Raw genomic sequence first — 11,200 nt, forward strand, 5'->3', positions numbered from 1 at the left:
AATTAATAATGCCGCGACCAAGACGATCGAATCTTTCCCGACAAAGCCGTAATTGAAGTGAAGTGAAGTTTAAATATTAATGCCAACCAAGCCGATCGAATCTTTCCCGACAAAGCCGTAATGCAAGAAGAATACAAAATACTGCAAATGAAAGGACTGAAGAAGAACAAGAAATTGCACGTGAACAGCACCGCGATAGTATGGCTCGACTTCGTGCTTCTCAATCACGAGAGCAAAGTGAAGCAGCCCGTGAAACATCTCGGTTGGCAATGCAGAATCGTCGAGCGAACAACTTTATAGATAATTTGCGACGCAGAACAAGATATTTAGCTGATTTGAATCGAGCAGCGTTTCGATACGATTGCAGCAATGATTACAGCTTGCATCCTAGCGTTTGCATTGGGCAAATGGACGTTGTTTGCGAGTATTGTGGTGCATTAAAGTTTTCCGGAGAAACGCCTGGATTATGCTGCCTTAATGGTAAAGTGAAATTGCCAGTGTTGATTCCGCCACATGAGCCATTGTATTCATTGCTTTGTGGCGAAACACAAGAATCACGCCACTTTCTTGCAAATACTCGAAAATACAATAGTTGTTTCCAATTGGCACAAATACAAGGAGAGTATGTCAGAAGATATTTTACATCAAAGTCGTGTCAGTTCCAGAAATCACGATATTGAGGTAAATGAGGAGATACATAATCGTGCTTTACTCTTGATCGAAGATATGTGTTACCTCATGTGCGGTAATTTATTAATCAGGTTAGGAATGCCAGCGCCAAATCGTGAAATGAATGACACATTTAATCGAGAATTGGAACGGGAACGTGAATATGATCACCAGGAATTAGATTTAGTAGTTCAAAGGAATATACCCCTGTTGAATTACCAACAAAAGGAAGTTTATGATACTTTAATGAAGGCAATCGCTGATGAAAATGGTGGTTTATATTTCCTAGATGCCCCTGGTGGAACTGGCAAGACATTCCTTATGTCATTAGTTTTAGCAACTGTTCGGGCGAGATCCAACATAGCGGTTGCAGTTGCTTCTTCTGGAATAGGAGCCACATTGTTAGAAGGATGCCGTACGGCTCATTCAGCATTTAAATTAGCAGTAATATTGCAAAACACTCAGCAATGGCCAAAGTTTTAGCGGCATCGAAAATCATCATCTGGGACGAATGCACAATGGCGCATAAACGTGCATTAGAAGCACTTAACCGAACATTAAAAGATTTACGCAATGACTCGAGATGTTTTGGAGGAGCAATGATTTTACTGTCTGGCGATTTCCGCCAAATACTGCCAGTAATTCCAAGATCTACGGCTGCCGATGAAATAAACGCTTGCCTCAAATCGTCAAATCTATTTCGCGGAGCTATTTCTCGGAGCAATTGCTGACTATCGGTAATGGTCAAGTACCTGTCGATGAATCGAGCGGATTAATATCATTTCCAAATAATTTCTGTAATTTTGTCTCATCAAAAGACGAACTTATCAACAATGTATTTCCAAATATTATTTCTAACTACAAAAATAATGAATGGTTGAGTGAGCGAGCAATTTTAGCGGCTAAGAATAAAGATGTAGATGACCTGAACTACATAATTCAAAATAAGATCATTGGAACAATGCATTCATTCAAATCTATTGACTGCGTCACAAATGAAGATGAAGCCACCAACTATCCAATTGAATTTTTAAACTCTTTGGACGTGCCTGGCTTACCACCGCACAATTTACGCCTAAAGGTTGGCTACGTAGTAATCATGCTTCGAAACATAAACCAACCAAAACTGTGCAACGGTACGCGTTTGGTGGTTAGTAAATTGATGAACAATGTAATTTACGCTACGATAATGATAGGAAATTTCAAAGGTGAGGAAGTTCTCATTCCGAGGATCCCGATGATCCCAACCGATATGCTGTTTGAATTTAAAAGACTTCAATTTCCGATACGTCTTGCATTTGCCATGACCATCAACAAATCACAAGGCCAATCCTTAAAAGTTTGTGGTTTAAATCTAGAACATTCATGTTTTTCCCATGGTCAATTATACGTGGCATGTTCACGGGTCGGAAGACCATCTGCGTTGTTTGTTTTTGCGCCTGATAATAAAACAAAAAATGTCGTGTATCACAAGGTACTTAAGTGAAGAGCAACCTATGTACTAAAATACAGAAATAATCATGAATGATTAATGTAGTTATTTAATTTTTTTTTGTATTTTTTCCAATAAAAAAAACCACAATCTGCTTATTTATTGCCATTAAGGCGGAACAAAGTTCGCCGGGTCAGCTAGTTTTAAAATATTTACTTATATCCATAATATTTATGACAATTTGGGTTACTATTTGTTTAGCTTTTCCAATACAACTTTAAACAATATGGTAGAGGGTGCATATACTGCTGATGTCTTCTTTATTTGTGAACACTTTCATTTTTTTTATTCGATTCTGTTACATATCCTTGTACTAACTTAATGAGTTCATTTAGAATTACATTTAATGCAATTAGAATGTTAGAATAGACAAACAAAGCATACAAGAACGCTGAATTTGGTCTAATAATGCCATTATACTAAAAGCAATAATTATAAGAACAATATAACTGAATAATTGTTTTAGTCTAGTTTATGAAAATAATGGTTCAAATTATCCACGTGCATTTTGATTAAACTTCTCACAAACTAGTACGAATTTCCATACAAATGTTAGCTATTTCTAGATAATTTCGTTATGTTGGTGGCTCAAGGAGCAGCGTTATCTTTATAGTTATTAGATTTTATCGTCAAAATTGTGCGGGAAAAGCAAATGCTTGTTATATCCCCATTATAATTATATGATTATTATCGCGGAATATTATGAAGATATTAACGTAAAGTTCGAGACAAAAGTGAGACAAAGCGCTGCCTGAAGCACTTATAGAACAATTAGCTCGAACTAAAATAACAGAAAAGAGAATGAAATAGTGAAATCCACAAGGAAACTAAGTTCCTGTATTTGGCTGTATACCATATATTAAAAAATTTTTTGAATAAAATCCTTTATAAAAAGGTATATAAAAAACCCAGTTGGGCTATGTTAAATTGACAAAACGTTTTCGGAATAAGTATTCCATCATCAGTGTCCTAAAAAAAGTATTTAACCACTTAATTAAAAAGAACATGAAATAATTTAAGTTTTGACTAAGGTTAATGTAAAATGTGGTTAATACTTACTAGTTAATACATGGATGTAGTCACTAAATATGTGGGTAAAAACCCTTTAAAAATTATTAAATGAAATTTAGTTTACATTATGTCTAATTTACAATTAAGTTATGGGTTACCAATCCAACGGTAACTTTACCATCTTAATTGTAAATTAGACATAATGTAAACTAAATTTCATTTCATAATTTTTAAAGGGTTTTTACCCACATATTTAGTGGCTACATCCATGTATTAACTAGTAAGTATTAACCACATTTTACATTAACCTTAGTCAAAACTTAAATTATTTCATGTTCTTTTTAATTAAGTGGTTAAATACTTTTTTTAGGACACTGATGATGGAATACTTATTCCGAAAACGTTTTGTCAATTTATCATAGCCCAACTGGGTTTTTTATAAACCTTTTTATAAAGGATTTTATTCAAAAATTTTTTTGAAATAGTGAAACTTATGTAATATATAGATATATACAAAGATAAATAACGAACGAAATATGGACTTAAAAATATATTTGAAAATAAACGTTATCCCCGCATGATAAAAGTGATAATAAGTTCTGAACACCCCACTCGAAAAATTCTTCTTAATAAAAATAAACTTTTGAAAAACAAATCTACTGAAACTTATTCTGTTATTGGTGACAGGACACCTATGCAGCAACTTCGTTTAAAGGAACTTCGTACTGAGCTTGAAATTCGTAAAAATAATGGAGAAAACGACCTTACGATTAAATATGTGAATGGCTGTCCAAAGATAATGAAATTTCGTTCATAATTCTTCTGCACCAAAATTTATGGATTGGCTTCTTATGTATACGAATCTAAACTGTCTTATGTGCAAATTTAATGAATTTATAAGTACTGTTGAACTTTTAAAACCTCACATTATTCTCGTAACAGGAACGTAGCTTAATTCTTCTATCTCAATGCTATTGTAAACATTGATAATTTTACTATATTTCGTAGAGATAAAGGTACTCGTCGAGCGGGAGGAGTGTGCATCTATTTAGCAAATGAAATTACCAATACTTTTTCCATCAGTAATAAAATAATAGAAGTACTTGGTATACAAATTATCCACTTACTTATTACTAATAACTCTTTCATATTTAATATAGTTTGCATATACCGATCTCCGGATACAGTATTTACTCAGGACAATATTCTTATTGACAAACTTGAGGAATTATCATCCCTTAAAAATCTCATTGTTGTTGGAGATTTTAATTTTCCAGAGATTAGCTGGTCCATTATTTCCAAAACTGTAACTATCAATTCCCAGAATTTGTTTAAAAACTTTATCAAGAACTCAAATTTATTACAACTGATAACTGAACCTACAAGCAAAGAATATAGACGCTTAGTCTATATTCTTTGCTACAAGGTTTAGGAGCCAACAATAATACTTCAATTTTAGACTTTTTTCTCACAAATGACGATCCATTAATTTCTACACTTGAAGTGTCCTCTCCTGTGGGTCTTTCTGACCACTCGCTTATTACTGCTCACATTCAATTTAGTTTAACACCGCCTTGCAAAAATAATTTCGTAACGTATGCCACTACTGATTTCTTTAATTTAAATTCAGTTTTATCCCAGTTAAACTGGCAATCTATTTTTCTTAATCACTCTGATCCATCGTCAATATGCGACTCTTGTCTTCATACTGCTATTACAACAATTTCTAATCATACAACCGAACGGAAGCTATACAGAAATCGAATAAAACCTTGGATTAACCTCTCAGCTACCCATTTATTTTGACATAAGCGAAAGCTTTGGAGAAGATATAAACTTACTGGTTCGCTTGATGATTTTCTTGCGCACCGTAATTTTTCTAACCGAGTCAAACAATCTTTGCTAAAGTTAGGAACATAATTTGAAAAATCTATCTTTGCAAGTGGTAATAGTAGAAAAGTTTATCGGTACATTCGCACATCTTTATCTTCTAAAGTCTCCATACCATTATTTCAAGCTGAAGGGTATTTATTTTCTTCGAATAACGAATCTTCGGAATGTTTATCGTTATTCTTTTTTTAGATGAACCTAACGATACCATTCCTCAAATAATGTGCCCACGTTTGTCTAAAACTCTTGACAATATATCCTTCACACCAAATGCAATTAAAAATCATTTATGGAAACTACGCAATATTTCATCACCTGGATTAGACTGACTCACCTCCTTTTTCCTCAAACAATGTGCAGAATCTGTAGCCATCCCTATATCTCTTATAATGAATGCTTCTTTTAATCAAGGTTCTCTCCCCTCGTCTTGGAAATCGGCTTCGGTCACTCCTATATTCAAGAAAGGAAATAAACTTGATTGCAATGATTATCGTCCAATCAGCCTGGTTCCTATTATCGGCAAGGTCATGGAATCGATTAATTCGGAAGCTATGTCTGAGTTGTCTACAGTACATAATACAACATGTACACAATGCATGTGAAAGGTACGGACTGCAAATGAATCTCAAGAAAACGAAATCAATGATATTCTCAAAAAAACCACAAAATGTAGATAACCTGATCATCAATAATACAACGATCGAAAGAGTAACAACATATAAATATTTAGGAACGTGGCTAACCGGAGATGGAGATCAAACAAAAGAAATCAGATCTAGAATAGAAATGGCAAGAAACGCGTTCATAAAATTGAAGAACTTACTTTGCAACCATAACCTTAATCTAGAGATCCGCACAAGAATGCTACGTTGTTACGTTTTTTCTACTTTACTACACGGCATGGAAGCGTGGACAATAAAACTGTCTGAAATCAAAAAATTAAACTCCTTTGAGATGTGGTGCTACAGGAGAATCAACAGAATATCGTGGACTGAAAAAGTAACTAATATAGAGGTGTTACAAAGAATGAAGAAAGAATGTGAAGTCATAAAAACTGTTAAAATTAGAAAGATTCAATATCTGGGTCATATAATGAGGGGCGAGAAGTACGTATTACTTAGATTAATTATGCAAGGGCAGATACAAGGGAAGAGAAACCCAGGACGACGCAAAATATCCTGGCTAAGAAATTTGAGAGAGTGGTTCGGTTGCAGCTCATTAGAATTATTCAGAAGCGCGGCCAATAAAATTAAGATAGCGATGATGATTTCCAACCTCGGATAGGAGAAGGAACCTGAAGAAGAAGAATGTCTGAGTTTCTTCTTCAAGAAAATGGCATCTCTCACCAACAGCATGACTTTATCAAAGATCGTTTAACGATCACAAACTTACTTCATTGTGTAAATAATTGGTTATTATCTTTAAATAATCGGAATCCTGATGTAGTGTACATAGACTTCTTCAAAGCTTTCGACCGTGTTTTAAAACGTCGATTATTAGCAAAATTGGATCACTATGGTATCCGCGGAAGGTTAAACATTTGGCAACAAGAGAAATCATACGATTTCCTACCTGGCGAAACTGAATTCAAATTTTTACCACTGTGCTTTCTACAACTTGCAAAGTTAACAGCTTGATGAGTTACTCGGCAAGGGAAACTAAAATATGGATTTCACCTGCCGTTCATCATGGTCAAAATTCGTAGTGACTTCAGTTTCTGGTACTCCAAAAAGAGTAAAGAAATAAAACATAATGACGGTATTAGATTTTTGTTTCGATACAGGGCAACGGCAAGCCGCTTATACGTATTTCGACCTCTTTAGGTCTCATCAGAGCGGTATATGCCATTTCTCTGAATCGAAACAAAATCTATCCCGTCGTAGACCAATAACTATCGAAATAATCATTTACAGACGTAACAACGCCATATAATAACAACAAGAGAAATCATACGATTTCCTACCTGGCGAAACATTTGGATTCAAGAGTTACTATCCAACAGATACTTCAGGGTACGTGTTGGGGAAGACCACTCACTAGATAAGCCAGTCAAGAGTAAAGTCCCAAAAGGATGAGTACTTGGACCGCTACTTTTTTGACACGAAATTATATGTGAATTCAACTATTAACTAACATGTTCTTCAACACGATCTTGATGCAATATTCAAATGGTCCTCAAAATGGTTAATTCCGCTTAACATTGAAAAATGCATTGTTTTACATATCGGCAAAAATAACCCATCACTGCCATACTTTATTAATGGACATCCCTTAAACTCGGTAACCTCTCACAACGATTTCGGAGTGAAAGATTAAGAGGTTATCGTTACAAATTAAAGAGGAAACAAACTACTGCAAGGTCCAGGGTGAACTTCTTGCCAAATAGAATCTTTAATATCTGGAACAATTTGGATCAAGACACCATATCGGCAACTAGTGTTAACATCTTTAAAAATAAACTTGATAGCGCTTAATTTTATTTACAGGATTGTGTTACTTCGGACCGCATTATTTATGTAGTGTGTTACAATTTTGGTATCATATACTTAATTGTTTAACTTTATTTAACTTTATAATTGGTATTAGTTTTATTAGGATATTTTTTTTGCTTTTTAATTTTTTTAATAATTTTTAAACTTTTTTTCCTTTGTGTCGTGTTGTGTTAATGTATCAGCTAATGTTTATGACATTCAGCATATATTGTTGGATAGTCTAATTTAGACGAAATGCCCCTGAAGATGCTCTAGGAGCGTAAGTACTTGGACAAGCTTTAATCAAAACTGTGCTTGATATATGTCTTTTATTTGATTAAAATATATAAATAAAAAAAAACGTCAGACGCATTGCAATATTCTTATTCGACTCATTGGTATTCTTTTTTAAAATTTTCACTTTTACAATTTTTTTTAAATATTAAAGATTAAAATATAAAGATTAAAGGAATTGATAAGCATATTCTTTACCATCCTTTAAATTCACCTTTTAATAAAACAAAAAAATTAATCGCTTTAGTTAAAGGAGAATTAGATAAAAGAAGATAAAAGTGAATTAGAAAATGTTGATGAAAATTACCAGGTCAGAATCAGATTCTAATTTAGTTATGTGATGGGAAATCATAGATGAAACTATTTAATATCCTTTAATATATTAAATAGTGCAGTAGAGAGCTATCGGTTTAATAATCTAGTTTGACTGATTTTCGTTGACAATCGGCATGATATATGAAATTTTAACACAGATTTTAACAATTTTAGGGCTATAACGGTAATCAATAAATTGTATAATTTGCCAAATATGGAAATTATAAAGTTATTAAAGTGAACAATGGATCAGTGAAGTAGATCTATTGCAGTATGTTATATTAGATAAATATTAGACATATATAATTTTCTCGACATAGTTTCAATATCTATATATATATTTATATATATATATATATATATATATATATATATATATATATATATGAACTGATGATGCTTATTGAACAATGGGCGAAACGTCTTCAATAAATAGATAAAGTAGCACAACTCTTGTCTTTTTTATCTCCAAATTGACCGAAAACATCCCATTCACTTATGGGTGCACATTTATATATATATATATATATATATATATATATATATATATATATATATATATATATATATATATATATATATATATATACTCAATAATCAAAAACAATTCACGGCAAATGAATTTATTCACGGCAAAATTGGATGTCAATTTGTGTCAAATTTGACCTTGAAGCGACTTTATGAATTTCTTCGTGAATTTATTGTTAGCGTAAATTATATCTGTATGCCCCTTACAATTTTGTGTTTTTTTAACGTAAAATTATTTCAAATTTTTCATTTTCAAATGCTTATAAACTTTCTGGGAAGGTTGGGTTTCCGAAGGGCAGCCAAATTGATCTTGCAACCAGGCAGCAGATACCCTAGGAACGGCCCTGGTGTCAAACTAGGTCTATTTTAAATTGACGTAACAAAAAACGACTCATTTTTTCAATTTTTCCGCTCTGACGCCCTCCCATTTTTATGTAAAATTTGTTGACAATATTTACAATATTTTCAATTAATTCTAAGATGACTGCCATTGAAATAGTCTATTATGGAAAATTCAACATCTACAACAGACACAAAAAACTGTTTTCAACTCGGCGCTGCCTCCATTGTTTTATTCTGAAAAGAAAGCATAATAATTTCCCTAAGGAGACACTGTACATCTGAGCGACAGAGACGGAGATGGTGCACAAAAGTAGGGCAAGACACGACTGCACTTAATGAACATCCAGAAGAAATTAGTGTAGGTCAGATAATTTTCGTTGGTAACACTTTGAAGATTAAATTATGATTAGAGGTTCTTCAGAAAGTGATTACTGAGCAAATTTGCAGAGCGAATTTTTGTGAGAATTGTAATGTATCTGAAACGGGGTTACGGGATAAACTGAAATAAAAATAGAGAATAGAATAGTGGGTGTTAATAATTTCCTTTGCTTTTTTTTAGGTTTTACACTGTTCAAAGAAATTAACGCACGATTAATCAATATATTAATTTATTTATTAATAAAGGCGAAAGGAATAAATCAAATATTATATTTTAATAAGATTCGTTAAAGTACTTTTAAATAACCTGTTTTTTATTTTATTCTAAAATTTTATGACAATAAAGGTAACCTAAAAATTAATACTGAAAATAAACTGAAGTAACAGTGTAATATCGTCGGAGTCAGTGCCAAACCTCGTATGTGCATGTTGGGAGATTTTTCAGGAAATGAAAAAAACTCTTTCTTTTTTATCTTTATCAAAATTAAGATCATTTTGCCTAAATTTGATAAAAAGTACTACACTCTTATTAAATTTAGAAGCAATATTAACAAGATTATTACAGTATTATGCGTTTTAATTAGAAATAAAAAAAATACGGGGTATGGTTTCTTAGTTTTGACGGTATATGGAGATACGTGGTACTAACTTTGATTATATTAATCAAAAGTTTAAAATGGATAAATAAATTAATATCATTTGCTCTATTTAGAAAACTAAAATTTATTTTTATACATATTACAATCTATGTTTGTATCAAAAGTATTAAAATAAAATGTAAAGAAAATTATTAATTATCAGATAATATGACAAATTGTCATAAAAATCATGGTAATCACTTACTATAACACGCTTTTGTTCCTGTAGGTCTTGGTATTTCTCCTTTTTAATTTGGTCTACTCTCTGAATAGAGAAAATTCGGAAAATCTTTCTGAATTTTGCCTATTCTTTTAGGCAACAATAATTGCCACTCTTCAGATGTTTGTAACTTATAGAATATTTGTCTTTGTGGTGTATATTTTAGGGCCCTAATATCGGTAACCACTTTGTCGCCAGACTTACACCCTGACCGAATGATCTAAGTTGAATTTAATGTAGAGTACTTTCTAAAGAACCTGTAATCTACGTATTCTCGTATGGCATGCGTCACAAGACATTTGCGTGTGTCCTTTCTCCGAAATCTTTTGAATTATAGTAATGTTCCTAAGACCGCAGTTTATAAAAGTGCATTACTTAAGACAGCATTTCGGTTTTTGTAGGTACATCCATCACTCCAGAGTATAACTTCGTCAACGTCCGCAGAATTTAATTTATTTATAAAGTCGACAATACACGAAGAAAATTCATTTGATGTGATGGCACCTTCGCTCTCATGCCAAATGTAGCAAAATGTATCATGGTTAGAATTATTGTAAATGGTGAAATTATGTACTATTAATTTTGTCTTCTAGTCAGACGTGGGCCCTGAAGTACCACTTGAAGGTCCGTTGTGATTACCACATACCTGCTATTATTTTTTGCCTTTTCGATATCTGACTGCATCGATTCTCGTGCTTGTTGTTTCCTTTTTCTATGCTGCGCCCATACCATTACCATTTTCATGCAGCACACAGATATCACACAGGTCTTTTTTTGGCTTAAAGAGACCAAGTTTCATGCTCTTAAAAAAAGTTTTAAACTGAGTTAGAGATAACGCCTCGTGTGACCTTTTAGAACAGTGTTGAACATACAAATTGAAAACCTCACTGATAAAATGGAATAAAGTATAATAAAATTATATTAAATAGAACATAATTAAACAAATTAAAAT

General features: G+C 32.6%; 1 protein-coding gene across 1 annotated transcript; it reads left to right on the forward strand.

Annotated features, from left to right (window-relative positions):
• Positions 1–1,630: 1,630 nt before the first annotated feature.
• LOC140435684 (ATP-dependent DNA helicase PIF6-like) lies at positions 1,631–2,155 on the forward strand. The gene has a single exon (XM_072524405.1). The coding sequence runs from the start codon at positions 1,631–1,633 to the stop codon at positions 2,153–2,155; it is 525 nt and encodes a 174-aa protein (XP_072380506.1).
• Positions 2,156–11,200: the final 9,045 nt, after the last annotated feature.

Source organism: Diabrotica undecimpunctata, chromosome 3 (assembly GCF_040954645.1).
Source record: "Diabrotica undecimpunctata isolate CICGRU chromosome 3, icDiaUnde3, whole genome shotgun sequence".
In the NCBI taxonomy this organism is placed as follows: domain Eukaryota; kingdom Metazoa; phylum Arthropoda; class Insecta; order Coleoptera; family Chrysomelidae; genus Diabrotica; species Diabrotica undecimpunctata.